Source organism: Perca fluviatilis, chromosome 11 (assembly GCF_010015445.1).
Source record: "Perca fluviatilis chromosome 11, GENO_Pfluv_1.0, whole genome shotgun sequence".
Taxonomy (NCBI): domain Eukaryota; kingdom Metazoa; phylum Chordata; class Actinopteri; order Perciformes; family Percidae; genus Perca; species Perca fluviatilis.
Genome location: NC_053122.1, coordinates 17,464,137 through 17,484,152, shown reverse-complemented (window position 1 = coordinate 17,484,152; position 20,016 = coordinate 17,464,137). Strand labels below are relative to the sequence as shown.

The window sequence follows — 20,016 nt, the reverse complement described above, 5'->3', positions numbered from 1 at the left end:
TTGCCATTGAGAATGAGGTGGCTAACCGTTAGAAGCCCTAGCTTCTATCTAGTAGTCCTTACGTAGCTACTGCGCATGTGCGACTCCCAACAAAGATTGGATAGAAGTGAGATGCCTCACTCTGTAGCTAAAACTGAGAGCTCAACACACAGGGTCAAAAGAGGAGCTACAGGAGCTACAACAAAAATATGGTGTTTTTTGAAAATGAAACCATGTAAACCTATTCTGGTACAACCTCAAAATACAATTTGAACCTGAAAATGAGCATAATATGGACACTTTAAGGATAATTTTTTTTATTTTCTGAAATTAATTGGCATCATATAATTGCTTCTCGTTTTTTCTCCAGCATATCTGGATGACCATGAGCTTTTTTCTTCCAAAAATGTAATATTTGCTCTGGTAAATAAATACCATCCATTCCTCTCCAATTATGTCACACACTGTATTAACCCATATAAAGTACCTCATTTTAGTTTCCAAAAGTTGCTTTATCTGTCAAAAAATGCATTTGCTACTCTTTTCATCGACAGTGTCATTTAATGAGAGGCACTTACAGTAGACTCTAACACAATTAGGTGTTTCATGACGACCTCGGTAAAGAAATTAATCTCTCAAATGAAATTGGTCTCAGTGCTCAGTATGTCACCCAGTGGGATGCAACTTCATTTCTATTCATTGACCCTCCATGAATTAAAGCTCATTACCTTAGCGCTTCGCTTCTCTGAGGCTCCCGCAGCAGGATGCAGGCTTTTAACCGTACCAGCTCAGAAAACCTTCCCCTTCTTCCATTTGATTCAAGGATTAGATTTGATTACAGATTTGAGATGGACAACCTCTGCGACAGCCATGCAATCTCCTTTTTGTCAAAGTCTTTTCGTTAAATTTACATATAGCAGATGGGATTTTGGCTTGAGATTTTTTATGTTTCATGAGCACAACAAGGATGGTTACAACACATAAAAAAGCAACTGTAGTTATAGAACTAGGAATTAATTTGTTGTTGATTGTTGATATATTGCTACCAGCAACTGTTGCTTCAGTGAATAGGTCAACGATTGGCATTGATAGCTTAAAAAAATCCTTTAAAATGACATTCCGCTATTGTCATTGGCTTGTACCTATCTACAATCAATACACTGTTTTATTCTACACATCTTGTCTCAAATGTCATGTTACTACTTAATAAGATTACTACTGTTCAACAACAAGACAAAGACATGTTTTTTTTCTTTTTCCCTTTGGTGGAAGTGTATTGTGTAAGTGTGTATGTAAACATAGTTTTGACAGCAGCTCTCAAATAAAGAGAACCATGTGCCACACAAGCAAAGAAATAATACAGCCAAACTCTGCACACTCATAGTCCACATCTAGGACAGGTTGGCAGCAATAGAAAACAAGTAATACATCTTTTTGTTTTGCGTAGTCATGAAAATATCTGTTTTATACAAAAATTAAATACAGTTACAGTATGTTACAACTTTCCCCCCCACGAACAGGTGAGCTCAAGCATGACTACAAAGCCTCTGAAAAAGTAGGCCAAAGGATTACTAGAAGTACTACATTGGTACTTGTCAAGGGCCTTGATGATAATAATACATGTGCAGCATTTGGCAAAACAACAGACACCCTTCAGCAAATTAAAATCACCAGAGTCAACAAAGCGCAGGGAGGAGAAGGTGAAGGAAAAAGGGAAGAGTTAGGAAAGGAGATGAAGAGGATAGCAAGTAAGGAAAGAGGCAGTGAGGCAAGATGTTTTAAGATGTCCCCGTCCACATAATCATTTTTTTAATAACTTCAGATGATACTTAGAAATCATGTGTCTAGTTTTGTACAGTACAGTACAGTCTCTCAGTGTGGGTAGCTCTATCTGAGTCTCCAGTCTGCCTTTAATGAAGTGTCAGCCAATGACATAATCACAAAGCGAGGGCTCCAACCGCTTCCTCTGTGACATTATAAGACAGTAGTCCAAGCCTTTCACAAATCCATCTAGCATTCAGTATATGATCAGTGCACAACCTGTTGCAACACTGTCACTCACCACTGTCACCTTGGATATACAAAATAGTTGCTTATATTGTATGCTGAGCACATTGTCACAGCCTTTGTCCTTGATTTGCTTAAGGTTGAGAGTTCAGTCTCAACACATGTGTACTTAGGGTTTTGTTTGAGGATGGGAGGCTGTTCAGGTCTCTCAGCAAAGGGAAACTATCAATAGCAGGAGTACTACAAGGGTAAAAGCGAGCTGGCTGATGGGGGGATGATGGAAGGAGGCCCGTCCAGACAAGTGGTCATCACACTCCTCAGCGCCCTGGCAGCGAGCTCTCTCACACAGGACACCGGTGAAGCCAGGGGAACAATGGCACCGCTGATGGTGGTGGCAAGTGCCACCGTTCTGACAGCGCAGCATCGCGTTGTCACACACCCGAGCTGCGGAGACAAAGCAAAAAGGGCAGGGGAGACAGGAAGGGGTGATTAATAGAGCACTCAGTGATAGGGCGGCAGAGAACATCAACAGGCAAGTTCACGGGGCACAAGCTGCCTCTTCTTGTCCTGTCTGCATCGCTCTGTGTCCTTAGAGCACAGCTGACACATTAGGGAGGGTGAAGCCAAGGACTTTTGTGGAGAAGTGTGGTGGAGAAAGAGGAGACGGATAACCAGGGCACATACTGTTTGCAGCCCATAGCCTGTGAAAACCCTTTTCATGAGTGACTGTTTATGACAAAAGAACACAGAAAGACGTTTTATGGATTTATGGATATTTTTAGGAGCACCAAAGGGACTTTAGAGCAAATAATCCTGGCAAAACAAAAGACCAAAGAAACCATGGCAGTGATGAGGTGAAATTAATGATTAGTGAATCAAAGGATGCCAGAGTATTGTGAAACAGCCTCCCTGAGCAGGACAGGATAATTCAATTTTGCTTCCCTCTGGCACAATGACACTCAACAGAAAGAGGAGAAGACATTGGATGGATACCTGGCTCCACCTGCACCACCACTACTTTTGATATGCAAATAAGCATTTCTAGTGATTCAGCAATTGCTCTGATTTTCTTCTCTGCCTGCGGTTAACCTTACAACAAAAAATACAAACTGGTAAGAGGAAAATAATGTAACATCCAGGACTGCATTGTTCTAGTGGCCACCAAACATTTCTTTGTTTTCATATTGATTGATTAGGATTACAAAAGCTAATATTCAGGATTCTAGACAAAAACTCAAGAATCAATTATCCCAGGAAGCCTCTCTGCTGGCAGAAGTGAATCTTGGAAGAGGCAACATTTGCCAAGTGATTTCATTGTAATTGGATATCTCTCCCTGCATAAATAGAAATCACATTTTTGGTTTTCAGTAATGTGGCTCATGCATCCGAATAAACTCAACAAATAGCCATTGCTTCTGCCAAAACTGATTATAATGGCATAGGTATTGCATTAAACTTAATAGTATTCCCATCCCCCTTACACAGACACCACTGCTGTTTTATGTTTTATAATGTACGTAAAATGAACTCTATAGTACCCTCAGCTCTACGGAAATTTTTGTGACTTTGCAGCTTATTGTTTTGGTTTTCTGGCCTGCAACTTTACTGTTTTGGTTCACTTTCACCGCTCACCGTTTTCGGCAGCAGCAGGCTTTTTTTTAGGCTGTTTCAACTGTTTTTAGCAAAAAGCACTCAAAAAGCACTGTACACTAACTGCCCAGCAGGTAGACAGACAGTAAGCAACTTACTGGTGAACAACAGTGGAGCATTTAGCAGCTAAAGAGCCAGACATTTCCCTCAGAAGTTGGTGGAGACCAAACACGAAGCTAAAAGAAGAGTTAGTATTGAACACCAAATAAATGCCAACGTTGATTTGTGTCTGCTGGATGTGTAAATACAGTAAATAACTGTTTAATAACCAGTTTGCAATATTAACTTAAAGTGTGATAATATGTCAGCATTGTGTTAACAGCTTGTTTTCACTGATCCTAGGTGGCAATAATCAATTATTGCAGGTTTGATCATACTTTAATTGTAATATTTATAATCAAGCCTAACCCTAACCTAAACCTGCCCCACAACACTGCATGCAAAATGAGCTTAAAGGAACACGCCAACTTATTGGGACTTTAGCTTATTCACCGTATCCCCCAGAGTTAGATAAGTCCATACATACCCTTCTCATCTCTGTACGTGCTGTAACTCTGTCCGACGGCCCCACCATGCTCCACACTTAGCCTAGCACAGATCCTGGAAGTAACAGGTTCCAACTAGCCTACTGCACCGAACAAGTGACAAAATAACGCCAACATGTTCCTATTTACATGTTGTGATTTGTATAGTCACAGTGTGTACCAATAAGAAGGTCACATGAGACACAGCCATCTTCTAACCGTATATAAACTGGGAACTATATTCTCAAAAAGGCGAAGTATTGCTACTCTCTGCTCGGGGCTTCTCAGGTGCTGCAAGTATATCACTCCGCCCAAGTAGCAGAAGTAGCACTGCTTCGCCTTTCTGAGAATATAGTTCCCAGTATGTATACGGTTAGAAGAGGGCTGTGTCTCATGTGACCTTGTTATTTGTACACGCTGTGACTATACATGTAAATAGGAACATGTTGGCGTTATTTTGTCACTTATTCGGAGCAGTAGGCTAGTTGGAACCTGTTACCTCCAGGATCTGTGCTAGGCTAAGCTACCGGTGGGGCCGTCGGACAACACGCAAGGAGATGAGAAGGGTATGTATGGACTTAACTAACTCTAGGGGTTACGGTGAATAAGCTAAAGTCCCAATAAGTCGGCGTGTTCCTTTAAGCCCACCTGAAATATGTCTAAGGCTCTGACAGACATTCTCCAAGTCTGACAGTACCAATACTTCTAGTCAGTCCACTCATACCCAATGAACAACTTACTGGTGTAAAAGTGTCTTGAACTTTGTGTCTTGAACTTTGCATGCATGAAAAGAATTATGGAGTGCTGCTGTCCTGTCCTCAGTGGGTTCAAGCATTAATGGCCTTCTGGCTACACCCTAATCAGTAATGTCAAAGCAGCTCATTTTACAGCTAATGGAAAACACCTGCTCTGTGTGTTTTGGTTAAAATTAACATGGGATCAGTTGAGTCTCCATTGTCTAGTCTACACATTAACTTTGTTTCCTGTGGCCGAAGGATAATCTCTGCGTCTTTCAGCAGACCCTTAGGACCATTGTCTTTCTAAAAGCATCGGTAGCCCAATTAGTTTGCTGATGCTGAGGCTTAAGCCTGCGGTGTCTTTGTGGAGCAACAGGGCCCTTCTGTCATGACAAAATACAGAGAAAAATAAGTCAATTATTCTGTGTTGTTTAGAAAAAATCTCACATAGAGACAGGGTATGTGTGAAATAATAAAATGTTGGTATTTTCAGAGTACTATCTATTATAGAGATGAACATGTCGGTAACAGTTTGTGTTGAAACAACAAGTGAGACAAATTTGAGATTTTAGGCTCGACAATGTGCATTTACACGTGCATAGTAATCTTCAATATAACTAATTCAAAATAATAAAATTTAAACATTTACATTGAGATATGAAATATAAAATGTTATCTCATGAAAAAAATATTTTTTATTTGTCATTGTTATGAAATCGTACAGGGTGCAATTCCAGTACAAAGTGTTATCACATCAGCTTCTTCAATTTGTGCATGATTCATCATTAAGCAGAATTTGGGGGTGATAGATAGGAAGGACAAAGAGCTGAATTCAATTTCATATTACTGTGTGTGACTGGAGGCATGATGCAATTGAAAGGTGTGTTTTCTAAATATGATTTTGTCTTGTTGTACTGTACCACATTCTGTAACACACTAGCCTGGGTAAACCCTGACGACCTTCCGGCAAATTTTAGATTTGCTCTGCAGGTCAGTCTGGCGAAAAGCCCATTCAAACCCATTTCCAATGTCCTCAAAATTGAGGCACCAATCACAACCGCTGAGGTGGGCTTTACACCAATCACAACCGTTGAGGCGGGCTTTACGCGACGAGGATAGCGCGGCGACGGCGAGCAGCTTTTTGTTTACATTCAACATGACGGCCACCGAAGCCGTGCTTCACCATGACCAGGCAGGGACCGGCAGGTCAGTCTGACATATGCCGATTTTATACCGGTCAATGGTATAATTAACTGACAACATAAGTTATACGAGTTACAGTTCTCAAGGACGCACGCACACGGACAGAGACACTGGGCTAGATTTACTAACACTAGCGCAGTTTGCGCTGCGTCCGTTTATGCGAGTTCGGTAATAGCGCACGCTATGCTTCCACAGTTTGCGTAGTATTTATCAACCCTGACACCCATCAGGCAATCAGCGTCTTTCTCCGCCCACTATACCGTAAATTGCGCTGTAGCAAAGCGGTACTGGTGCTATGATATGGCTGAGTGCAGACTGCGATATTCCCACTGCTGATGCTATGACTGTTTGAAATGATCCTGATGCCAATATTTGTAATGTAGCGAGGAGTTTACGCTGAGTGGGAGATTCAATTTCATCTTTGATTTCTTCCAGTAACTCTAATATTGCATGTCTGCTTGATCTGTGACGCTAAATTATGTTGTGTTCACTGACAAAGTGTGATTCTTCTGTTAAAAATATTTTCAGCCTCGCCTATGTCTTCGTCTTGCTCAAATTGCTGTTGCCATTTCACCAGCGGCATAAAGGTCTACGAGGAAACTCGATTGCTGGGGTTTAAAGAGGCGGAGAATTTCCCCCGCAGAATAGAGGCGCGCTCTTACTGACAGTCTTTGTAAATACCACGGAATATATAATTAGGTGCACTTTGCGCTTATCCTCCCACCTTTTTGGGTGGAACTCCCACTTTCCCCACGACCCTCCCACGAACGCATATTGAAAGCGCAACTTGGCTCTTCTCGCTCATGTGGCAGACAATCTGCGATTTTACCCAAGTGCGCCCTGTTTGTAAATAGCCCGCATCGGTTACGTCCGTCTTTGCGACCAATTAGCGCCTGGAAACAGGCGCAAACGGCTTGATAAATCTAGCCCACTGTCTCTTTCTCCTTTCTCTCAACTTCTCCGCCGAGTGTGGCGTGTACCCGCTCGCGGTGTGAAGCGCGTGTCCGCGCTATTCTTGCACATGTAGGGAGCCTCGTGAATTAACCTGCAACATATCAGCTGTTTGGAAATTCTTCAGCGTGTGTGCAGAAGATAACAAGTTAGCAATATGCAACACCTGCAGGAGAAAGTAGGGCGTGGAGGGACGACACCAAAAACCAGAATCACATTTTTTTTGTTGGATGTGAAAAGCGTTGGTCTGATTGGTTGAAGGACTATCCAATGGCACCCAGAGGTATTCGAGTGGCGTCCGTTGGTGACGCCCCTCTGGAAATGAACTGTCAATGAACCTTTCCCAGACCCACTCTCAGTTACAGCTGAGAAGGGTCTGGTGTTAACCAGGCTAGTAACACACTGCTGATTGGATTGTTTTGTCAATTAGGACACAGTTAATCCACTATGATACTGAAATACTGGATATATTGTTCCTTCTATTGTGACTTTTTTCAGAGGATCTGGCAGTCTGTTTATGTCGTAAACATACTCAGGCAGTTCTCTAATCCTCTCATCTCAGTGAACTCTTGATGTCCTCAGATACTCTGCGACTGAAGTTTCTGAGAAACAGCTTTTTGCGAAAAATATATTGTATGTGGTTGAAATAAGTTCTAAAATAGCCAACCTTTTAAAATGCATCAATATCAAAAGGTCTGATATTGCACATTACTGAGTTTTGTTGGTCATGCAGAGCCTGAAACTGAGCAATCCTCCAAACCATACGAGCCCAATTAATTCCTACCCTCTAATATGAACCAGGAGTGTTATATTAATTAGAGAGCCCCTAGAGGTGGTAGGAAATACAACCCACAGGGGCGTTTTCCGCTCTAATATCTAACCAAAGAACATGATGCTTAAGTTTTTAAACACGTCGTTTATAAGCGGTCGCAGTTTTGTTAGGTTGAGGCACAAAAACTACTTAGTTAAGTTTAGAAGAAGATCGTGGTTTGGGTTCATATCTGTACTTTTTTTTTTTCAAATGGGACACAAACCCCGGTCTCAAAGTCCTGTGTTTGTTTGACCCATCCACCACTGTAACACAGCTCCTAGTTTTGACGCTCTTTACTTAGTCACCTTACTTCTAGTCTCGCTTTGCCAGACCATCCACACGCTGCGGAGCAGAGGAGGGTCTGGCTAGTCCACATAGCATTGCGGGATGGGAGAAAAATGTGGTCTGGTTTATTGGCATTTCTTTAAACCAATCACAATCGTCATGGGCGTCATAAGCTCCACAAAGAGCTGCTGTAAAAGAGTTGTGCGAGAGAAAACTCAGATTGGACAGATAGTCTAGCTAGCTGTCTCAATTTACCCTGGAGTTTAAAATTCCAACACAAAGAAAGCAGAAGGAAACAGACATCGGCGAAAATACATGCATCCGGCGGAATTTCCTGCGGCACCGGAGCTATTCCCAAAGTGGAACGTCATGGATAGACGGACATAGACTACCTTACTTCCTGCTTTGTTGCTGTCATAGCTACTACGGCCACTAGAGGGCATCGCTGCTATAAACATAAATATGAGTTGAATTGCTGCTTGAACAAACAACTTATGGTGATGTTTTTTTTTCAGGGAAGCACAGTTTCAAACTAAGTCATAGTATTAAAGTTCCCTCTTTTTTCTTTTTACAAGAAATACCCCACAGAGAGAGCAGCACCTCCATTTAATTAGAGCCAGGGAAACGATATAGTAGTTATTTATACTATAGCTATTCATAGTGATTCATTTAATATTTAAAAAGCCTTCAGAACTATAGATTCACCAGTGCAATTAACTATAACTGGAGACAGTTTTCAGATACAGGATCTGCTAATTATATGCTTTGAGACAGAATAGTGTTGCTTCAATTACATTAGATCAATATCTATTGCCACAGTGTCAGGGTAAGCTCACACCATGGCACCATGCCTCCTGTTATTATATTAACATGAAAGCTTTGTCATTAGTCATGACTCAAGGATCTGAAGTTCAATATAAGGTTTCAGCTGCAAAGTAACACTTGACAGTGGCAGGGATACAATACTGCATCTAAAAAGAGAAAGTGCCTGATTTTCCTTTCACTCAAATAAACGTCCTGTGTTAATAAATGTGTGTCAAGTTTTGGAGGATTAGAAAGTTACATTTAAGGAGCAGTTAAAAAAAGGGAAATATTCTCTTTCTTGCTGCGAATTAGATGAGAAGATTGTTACCACACTCGTGTATGCTAAATCTGAAGCTTGAGCCAGCAGCCTGCTAGTTTAGTTTAGCATAGACTTAAAGCAGGCTAATTTGGCTTTGTTGAAAAATATGCACCAGCACCAACAAAGCTCACTAATGTACACGTTGAATCTTGTTTTTTTTGTCTGTACACAACACGCCAAGAAATAGTTACAGCATGCAACCATACAGGGTGTTTATTAATTAGCTTAAGAGATGCTATTAGGCATATGTTTCCCGCGGCTTCCAGTCTGTATGCTAAGCTATGCTATAGGCAAGAAAGCAAATAAACATAAACATATTATATGGATTTGATGCAGATTACACAGGAAAGCAGAGTTGTTTGTAATCCACTCCAGTACTACTGGTTTCTTTTCACCTCTGACCACAGCAAGCATCTTGTTCCCAGCTTTGTGAGTCCAAAGAAGAGAAGGAAAAACCCTCTCTTGATTGTGGAAATCCTGAAAGTCCTCTTTTAATTTTTTGTTCCTCTTCTGGCTGTGAGAGCAGTGGTGCAGATGCAACTTAACACTCACTACACAGGATATCTGGGCCTGAGGATTATCTGGAGATAGCTTGAGATCAATCTACATAACCCCCCCTGCCTCTTCTTTCATTCTCTCTGCTTCTCCTCTTTCCTTTTTTCCTTGTCAACATGGCCGAAGGAGTACACCCCCAGAGAGCATTCTGGGTAATTAAAAAGAGGGCATGATCAAATGGGTTAGGAGGCTGTGGACTCGGTGATCATGAGGCATGTGCTCCATTCCCTACAGTGTTCTCACAACAAAAGGTCTGTCTTGTAAGGACCTGCGTGTTTTTTTGTGCATGCAGGATGAAAGCATCTGGGCTTTGGGAAAACAACCTACTGCATACCTCTATTTGCATATTCTACATTACACTTTTTTCAATTTGCCAATCAATTAACAATCAGTTCTGTCTATGGATTGTTAATGTCATGCTGAAGTTACAAAGCCTATAAGCCTACCTTGGTTACGATTTGCAACACCAAGAGATGAAGCATTTGCTCGATCTGTGTAAAAATGGGAAAGGTTATATATTACACTGAGTTGTCGTATAATTATTAGTTATGTAGTTAAAGCACAGGGACAGCATGCACAGGTTCTTTTTTTTTTACAATAATCTGTGAGTTATCTGGGTTGATATGCCTCAGAACTATTAGTGTTTTGGAGCTGTAAATGGACTGATGTAGAATAGTGTGCATGCAGCTTAAATGAGTGAATCTTCCAAGACATAAGCAGAGACATGTACATATGGTAGCTGCTTTTGTTATCCAGTATGAGGAGTAACCTTCAGGCATCAACATGCTTAAGGATGCATGGTGGGAGCCATGTCTTCATAAAAAAAATTCTTTGGCTTTGGGCAAATATCTGTCTGTGCACTTAGAGCAAATATTCTAGTGTGGAAGGGAGATAATGATTCTCAGTAGTGGCTGCTGATGCAATGGCTCAAACATGCAGGACTCCTATAATATTTAATGAACTAGCAAATTATTTAATCTTAAACCATAGTGTTTTTACAAGTTTTAGCTTATCTACAAACTAAACAGGTATTATCCTGCTGACCATTTTGCAAAACCTGCTGCAGTAGGTATTTCCTACCTCATAGCAATGGATGCCTGGAAACATGACAAAGACCTCTCGGGCTTCCATTGTTTTTAATTGATGCATTACATTCATTTCTGTGCAATATCAAAATAAGCCATTGGTTTCCAATTATTTCCAAGAAAGGCAGAAAAACATCATTTCCAAAATATGAAACAAGACAGCATGGTTTTCAAAACTGTTAGCAGGAATGTGAAGTATATATATGATTCGTAATAAAACATAGTCCTTACAGAAAGATAGACATTTTTTCAATGGGATGAGAAAACTGTACTTGTTTCAAGGGCAGTGTCAGACAAGAGTTAGTAAACACTGAGGGAGAAATCAATTAGTCAGCATGCCAATTTAAAAAGGTTGATCAACTTACGCACTGGTCCATGATTACTGGGAATACCTGTGGAAAGAGCAAAGACACAATGTTTTCATAAAAGCATGGACTCATGTCATTTTACCAACAAGTCCTTCAAGCCATACAACCACATAGGAGTGTTTTCCGTCGTCATACCAATGTCTGGGTTTTAAACACGTTTTTAACGTTGTGAAGCGGTCGCAGTTTGGTTAGGTGTAGTCACAAAAAGTACTATGGTTAGGTTTAGAAAGAGATTGTGGTTTGGGTTTAAATCAGTACATTCTCAAACAGGACACAAACACGGCTCTCGTGGGTGAAAGTCCTGTGTTTGTTTGACCCATCCACCACCCTAACTTTCCTTCTTATGTGGAGTTTTCTTATACATCGTCACCTTACTTCCTGCTTTGTTCCCGTCATAATTACTATGGCTACTAGAGGGCGCCGCCACAATAAAGTAAACATGGGTAGTACTTGCTGCTTGTACAAAAGATGGGGGTGTTTTTCAAGGAGAGTCTCCAATTTACTCTTGAAACTTTACTCATGAAACTGCAAGAGAAAACATTATTGTTTGCCTTGAATAATTCAAAGCCCATCAGCACTTATCAAATTGGTCTCCACTGTGTCCACTGATTAACAGCGGCCATGGCTCTGCAGAGAACCTAGCCACTGCATAGGCCAACACCCGCCTACTTCTGATGATAATAACAGGTCTGCCAATGACAAAATGTCAACAGAATCAAAACTTAATAAAAAAAAAAAAAAACTGAAAAAAGTATTTTCATCAGCGTTTTAATTTATGTTTCGAATAACATGTTGTCAACAGTCTGCTTTTCTTATCTGCTATTTGCCTTAAAAGGTAGTTTTTTTTCCTATCATCTTTGAATCAACAAATCTCTGAATCAAACCAGTCAAACAGCATCTGCAAATAATCATAGTTTTTTTTGTAATCTTCTCAGATTGTCAAGATGGTTGCCAATCAAATAAACCAAAGAATAAGAAAAATGCTTTCAAACATACCTATGATTGATTGTAAAGACAAAGACAAAGACACAGACTAAGACAAAAACTAAAACTCAAAAAGAGAGTAAATCATGGCTTGTCTGTGAGCTGGAGCTGACTTCGGCAATCCTGTTGCAGCCTTTGTCTGAAATATGTGTTATCAGTATCTGGCTGTGGCATTAATGTAATCAGCGGGGGAATTCAACCCCACAATTAGTGCAATTTCTGATCATTTTGTCATGCTTTAGCAATTTATCCTTCTGTGATTATGTTTCAGTGGGGTTTTCATATTTTTTTGCACCCCATTCCTCACTTCATAACCAGTGTGGAGCTGTCACAACAAGTGTTGGGAAGTGCACAACATTGCAGCAGCAAGGAAAGTACAGATTTTATGCTCCAATTTGCCAGAAAGCAACAAGCCGCAACTCCTAACCAGTAGTTCTATTTTGTATAGGCTTCGTCCCTCTAAGAGCTGTCACTATTGGGTTAATCCCTTTGCGCATGCGCAGTCGTGAAGATTTCTTTCGCACCCTTGTGCCCTGCATGGGGCCTCTATTACGTCCGCAGTTACTGTATATCACAGTTGCGCGACCATAGAACTGCTCCCTATTTTTCTTCAGCGACAAGCAGTTTGAAGACTTCGAAGAACAGCGGTGTCCGCGGTGTACCAACCATGGACTGGCTATATCCTGCCACCGGCCCTTCACCCGAGCTGCGAGGTGTGCCTCGACCCCGTTTGCCGGGCTAGCACCTCGCCGGCCGCTGGCAGTTCTGTGGCTGCTTACCGCCGGAGGAACTGAAGTGGCAGACGATGGCAGCCGAGCGGACAGTCGGGTAAGGTAAGGTTACCACTGACACCCAGACAGCCAGGGAGGGGATCTCTTTGGTGGGCATGAGTCCACTGACTCAATCCCCCGAAGACGATTCCCTTGCCGGCTCTCCCTCCTCCCCGTTGGGAGGACTGGAACTCGTAACAATGGAGGATTACGGAGTCCCCGCCGCGGCGACTGTCTTCGTTCCAGGAGGGGAGCACCACACTGCAGCTTTCTCCCTTTTTCTCCCTGCCCACCGCTAGGTTTTTGTTCTCGACCTGTGTGAATGCTGAGTAGCATTCCCCTCTGCTGGGAGATGGACAGTGGTCCCGCCACAGTGGCAGAGCTTGGCCTCCATTCCGCTTCCAACTGCCCCTTTTTTCAGTCGACGGAAGCCCACACCGCCTACCCCTCGAAACCAGGTCCATGCTTGCTTCACTGACCGCACGTACCAGTGTACAACCTAGGTGACCGCGGCACTGAACAATACCGCTTTGCTAGCATGACCGCTAGCTCTGCTGTCTCCGCCATGACTGCTAGGTTTTGGCTGTTCCCCAAGGCTGGGGCAGTCACGAGCTGTAATGTGTAGTGGAGGGGATGCGGTAACACACCTCCTAGAGAGCGGCGCTTCGGCCACAACGGCGACACCGTGATGTCGGCTCAAGGAGACGGCGCCCCGCCGCCTGTGCCTCGCCAAGCCCCGGTCTGCTAACGGCGGCGGCAGTGAGAGTGACGGGGCGCCGGGAACGCGTGTCTCACTCCAGCTAGAGTTGGAAACATAATGGCGCTTTTAAGAGCCATACAGTTCCCTTGAAAAAAAGTCAGTCCGCCTTTGTCCCTCCTGAACATCTTGTGGCCGCTGAACCTCATGTTTCACCTCACACACACGCAGACAGGCTCGCCGCCACGCCCACGTGCAGTGCACGGTCGGAGCCAGCCACACTGTGTCAGAATTAACAGGCTCACACACCCACTCAAAGTGTGTGTTTATAGCCTACTCAGTCTTTCTTTCTTTCTCCAGCTCCCACTGGAATGGTGAGAGTGTTGAGTGAACGGCTTGTGAGAATCGAACTACCATTTTTCACAGCGGCGGGAGTGCACGATACTCACTGCTGTGTAAACAGCTGACACATAAGCATGCGCATGCCGCTCTCTCGGTCACGCTCTACCATAGGCTGTGATGACTGTTGCTATGGCAACAAACAACACGTCATGCATCCCCAGCATAGCGGTGTGCAACACACACGGATGTGCGCACGGCCGCTCTCGGAGCAGGGCGCAGTGTGGGAAAACTTGCTACCCAGGAATGCATGGCTGTCAAAGCTTATCACAAAAGGCTATACGCCCCAGTTTACCAGCCCTCCACCTTTTTTCGACTGTGTGTGGGAAACAACTGTGTCAACTCCGGGGAGATATCTGCTCCGACGTCAGAGCTGGCAGAGCTGCGGGCAAAGGATGTTTTTTTCCCGTGTCCCTCCAGGAGGGACAACAACGGTTTCTATTCCCGTTACTTTTTCACACCGGAAAAGGCGGCAGATTGAGACCCTTCTCAACCTGTCTCAATTCAACCGGTGTATTATGAAGCACCCATTCCACTATGAGAGCCAAGCTGTCAGCGCCAAGGCTGGACGCACTGAGCTCTCTGCTGTCACGCATCACAACACACACAACAGTGTTGGCTCTGTCTGTGATGCATCTCCTGGGCGTGATGTCTGAGTCATGTGGTGGTTCCCCTGGGTCTCCTCTACATGAGGAAGATTCAGAGATGGTTCTGTCGAATGCACCTCGACCCTATATGCCACAAGTGGCGGATGCTGACCATCCCTCCTTCCCTACAGTCGGACCTGGCATATTGGGGAAACTTCCGGACCCTTTCATCCGGGATTCCCCTGGGCATAGCGACGTCACATGTAACAGTGTACACAGACGCCTCACCGGCTGGGGAGGCATGTGCGAATCACAGGTGGTGGGAGGGAGATGGCAAGTTTCTCCCCTCCCCCGCATAAACTGCCTGGAGCTGTCCACGGTGCTGAAAGTGTTAAAGCACTTCACCCAAGTGGTAGCAGGGAGACAACTGTGGGCCCACAGACACCTTTTGTCTCTCAGAGGGTTCTACATTCCCAGGGTTTTGAACCGGCGGCAGACCTAATATTGAGCGCTTCTCCTCGACTTGACATCGGCTAAAAGGGTAAGTGATTTATGCGCGCTGTCGGTTTCACCGTCCTGCCTCTCCATTAAGGTGGACGGGAGCATGGCCACATTGCAGCCAAACGCTTCTTTTACACCGAAAGTTTTAACTAGCTCCTTTCGTTCGAGGATGTTCTCCCTCGAGGGTTTTTTCCCCCTGCCTCATAGCAACGACGCAGAGTATCTGCAGTTATTAGTCATGATCAGACATGGGCCTTACAATCAGTATTAGGCCAATGCATAATCATGACTTGGTTTTTATCAAAATAATATATTATTTGATACATTAAACTGGTTCAGTGGGAATAGGAAGAGCAATTAGTCTATGTTCTGCTTGTGGACCTTGTGTCGCAGTTGGCATTGACTACATCAGCTTCGCCCTTGACCCAATAGCGACAGCTCTTAGAGGGCGAAGCCTATACGAAATAGAACGATAGTTACGTATTGTAACTCCAGATTATATGAGTATAGGCGTAGCCCTCTAAGATTCACGCCACCTGCTTCACCAACCTTGGCTGAAGAAAAATGCTGATGTTGGGAGCAGTTCTATGGTCGCGCAACTGTGATATACAGTAACTGCGGACATAATAGAGGCCCCGTGCAGTGCACAAGGGTGCGAAAGAAATCTTCACGACTGTGAATGCGTGAAGGGATTAACCCAATAGTGACAGCTCTTAGAGGGCTACGCCTATACTTATAGAATCTGGAGTTACAATATGTAACTATCATTGTTCTGTGTGAGAAATGGAGGGCAAGCAATATTGCCCTTTGAAGCCAAGGCACATTCAACAGTCTGATCAATCTCTCAGCCCCAACCCCTCTTAACCCGTTAACCTGCTTTGGAACACATGCTCCCTGCAAAGTTGAGTGTCAACATAATTCTCAAAGTAATTCCTCTTCTGCTCTGCAGGCAACTAACAACTTACTTTTCTCCTTATTTTAGGGAAGTCTTGGATGTGAATCACTCTCAGTCCCTCTCTGCTACAGACAGCTATGGCCCATAGCAATGCAGGGCTCCATTTCAGGCTTTAATTTATTAGATGAAGGGTCACGTATGTTCATATATCTGTACGTGCAGGGATTTGAATATGTAATAGACCTCGCCCTGTTCATACCTGCGAGATAAATGACTTCCATGATTAAAGAGGAAGACTTGATGACAGATGAAAGCTATTAAACCATAATTACATTTTGTACGTTCAGCATATTTGTCTTGATACGAGGCCTGTATGTTTAATATCCTCATAGGAAATATGAGCTTCACATAATGTATAAAGGCATGTTGCAGGACCTGGGCTTTACTTATGAGAGAAATAAGAATAATTCAAGACAAAAGTGTGTTCATTCAACACCTGGGGACCAATATGTTTACGTCACTTCCATGTGCGACATTATTGCATGTTATGCCACTGCCAAACAAGTGCTAATATTGCTTTTGATATAGCTAGAACTTGGTTTCATCAGTTCAGTGCAGATGCGGCCAAGTGTTGGATTTTTTAATAACGGCCTGTCAATCTGATAGTGAGCACCACATTGCAGGGAGACTCATAACACAGAAGAGGTGCAGGGGTAAATCCAGCAATATCTCCTTAGAGTCCACAGACGCTCCAAAAAACAAACTCCCACTCACAATCAAATGTGTTGCGTGTGCAAGAAACAGAGACTCATAACACATATAAGACTTATACAAATGACGGTGTAATCCTTCAATTCATCAACAACAAATAGCCCAAAGAAGAGCAATCAAAAGCACTGTTACTGCACAAATGTACTGACACCAAATCAGTAGATCAATAGCAATAACCCATCTCTGTACAAATCTAATCAGAGCAAAATGTCTGAGAATTCAAGTCAGACAATCAAACTAAGCATCTGAAAAACCTGCTGTCAATCCCAGCAGACTGCTGCCATGCGAGTTTCTGACTGCAAGGCTGAATCAGTGTGAATGGAGGACCAGAGGGCTAGATCTTCCACCATCTGGCCTCGCCAGGCCGTCCACCTCATGTCCCTGAGTGGCTGTATTAGATTTATTGAGGCAATGAGCCCCCTGCCTCAGGCATGGGATTTGATGAATGTGACTCAACTCCCATCCAAGATTATAATGGGGATAATGCAAAAAAGCACCTTCTGCCTCAGAGATACCACGTGAACAGGCAGGAAAATATCCAGCATTAGTTCCCACTTGTAATGGAGTTGAGGTAGGAATACTAAATTCATTGTTAAAGTATTGGAAGGTAGTTATGTTCACTTAATAATGAATGAATAAAACACATCATGATTTATCAATTATTAAATCCCAATAAAACAAACCCAACATGCTTAACAAGTGCTCATATCTAAATAACAAAATAGCTCACCAATATAACTGTTCTAAAAATGACTCTTATGAGGGTTTTCTGATTGGCCACCACAATGGTGAGCAGATGGACTTTGCTCACTTGTCACAGAGATGGCTTGGCTATCATCATGTGACCTACCTATGGAACTTTAGTCAGGTTATAACAGGTGTTCCTGTGGTGGTGGTGGGGGGGGGAGGCAATCGTGAATCCTGTGTCTGTTCAAAGATCCTAGGTGTGAAAGTGGCTTTACTATTCACACAACACAACTTGCTGTCTTGTTTTCACACTACCTGACTGACCGGCGATAGGGGCACACTACTAGCTCTTTCACCAGGAGTAATCCCAGAATGTAGTCCCCAAACTAATGTAAACTCACACAAGAAGTGACACGGGACATGGCGTAATACCATTTGCGAGACAGAATTTTTTTATGTCCACCAGAAACAAGCACTCTGAGTTGTTGGTGGCTGATTTGCAGCGATAAAACAAAAAAGAAAAAGAATGATCAGACAGAGTGCTTTTAGGGGGTGTTGAAGTTGGCACATGTACAGTACATGTACACATACGTAAGTACAGGCGACCCATCCCCTGGTTTCCCCTTAGCCTGTCTTGCGCTCTCATTGGCTGTAGCTTCCACGCAGAGTCCCCGACAGCTCCAGATATTTTAGCCTGCTAGATATCTGGAATGTGTCTGCTTGGCACCAGCGAGCCTCTGGTCTCGCATTTTTTAACAGTTCACACTTTGCACTTGAGCGTGTGCATGTGAGCATCAAGCCAATGGGATGTGCCTCCAATATGGGGCTTTTTTTTGGGGAGCTCCGAAAACTGTTGACAAGCGGAAAATCAGGGCTTTGGTGGGCACTTGCCATAACACGGCAGATGTTTTGTTACACAGAACTGTTTTTTTTTTATTTAATACAAAGTCAATGTAAAGACACGGTTATATGCACATTCACAAAGCAAAAATGATTATACTTATCCTGGAGCTTTATGAATATGCTTCAGTAAAGTACAGAGACAAAAGGAAAAAGGAGAGAAACTAGAGGGAAATAACTGAAAGAACGGTAGTTTCTGGTGAGTTCTGAGTTCAGTCAGAGACTAAGCTTAACACAAGACACATACAGTAGCCTACTGGCACACTCCAACAGACACAAAATGGTGTGCTACTACCAGCACCGTCATACTAGTAAAGCTGCATGGATACTATATCTACTGAACATTATAAATACTGATATACTTACATATATTTGCCGTTCCTTTGGGTATAGGGAGGTAGGAGCCCACACTCCAGGCTCTTCCGTGGTAGTGCCTCTTACAGCGGCTGCAGTCTGGCCCTGTGGTGTTGTGTTCACACTCACAGCCCAGCTTCCCCTTGTCAAACACACAGCTGTTGGCATGCAGGTTACACTTGCACCTGAGACAGAAAGATAACAACAAAAGACGGACACATGAATAGGCATTATTCTGTAGTCATTGAATCAATACCCTCTGGAGGGAACAAAGTCTGCCCTTGCTGCGATGTGTATTTGTGGGTCTCAAATTTTTTGAGAGGGGTAAATTGAAATCCTGGTGGGTTATCTGACTTGGATCGTGCCTCCACAAAGCTTCATTATGCTCTCCTTTAAAAAAAACAAGGCCTCATTTGTCGCTGCCTCTGTGGAGAGAACAGTAATGCAAATAAGGTCACTTTTGCCACTCTGCGAGCTAAATGAAAGGCACTTTGTAGGATTCACTAATTGAGCATAAAACAGGGATCTGATAGAGAGATGATAGCATAAAGAGAAGCCGTGTAGCCTGAGAATTCTCTTTTTTCTTACTCTTCAAAGTTACTCTGTTATTCGGCAAAGGAGCCTTCAGGCAGGAAACCCTACTGGTCGACCGAGCTAGTTTATTAGACAGAACTCTAGCAGAGCTGACAGACACTTGTGACCGGAGAGGAGAGAAGGCCTGACGGCTTTCAACACTCAATCAAATCCAAACCCTCTTTTGACCACATGGAACAAGCATGCTTGTATTTTCAAGCTTGTGAAAAAAACAAAAACAGGTGGGTTGCAGTCTCACTTTTGTGTTTCTAACAACCTGAATGAGCATTATAAATTATGTATTATGTTCTCAGAATATATTTTTATTGTAGTGAGAGTGTTGTTTACTCCCAGTGAAGAGCCCTGACAGAGGCAGACCAGGCTGTTTGTTGTCACATGGGATTTTACAGTTTCATATTCCACGTGTATTCCAAATATAATACTCTGTATTTGATTTTACTCCTTAGAGGGTAAAAGGTTACAACTAGTAACTAGACCTCAGCTTCTTGGGAGATCGGGGGGGGGGTGATACAGAAACAGTTGGAGGGGGACATTGGGTGGATCGGACACACTACCCGTCCCCAGGTGTTTGGGCGGCTCATGGTTTCACATCATGGCTG

At 43.2% G+C, this 20,016-nt stretch overlaps 1 protein-coding gene across 1 annotated transcript in view; it reads right to left on the bottom strand.

Annotated features, from left to right (window-relative positions):
- Positions 1–599: 599 nt before the first annotated feature.
- The window catches only part of LOC120568596 (netrin-G1-like), a 77,057-nt gene continuing 57,640 nt past the window's right edge, over positions 600–20,016 (bottom strand). Inside the window, exons 5-8 of the mRNA XM_039816209.1 lie at positions 18,836–19,008; positions 11,276–11,302; positions 10,272–10,316; positions 600–2,430 (exon numbers count right to left, since the gene is read on the bottom strand). Of these exons, the coding sequence (XP_039672143.1) occupies positions 2,195–2,430; positions 10,272–10,316; positions 11,276–11,302; positions 18,836–19,008 (481 nt within the window). The 3' untranslated portion in view covers positions 600–2,194. The remainder of the gene's footprint in view (positions 2,431–10,271; positions 10,317–11,275; positions 11,303–18,835; positions 19,009–20,016) is intronic.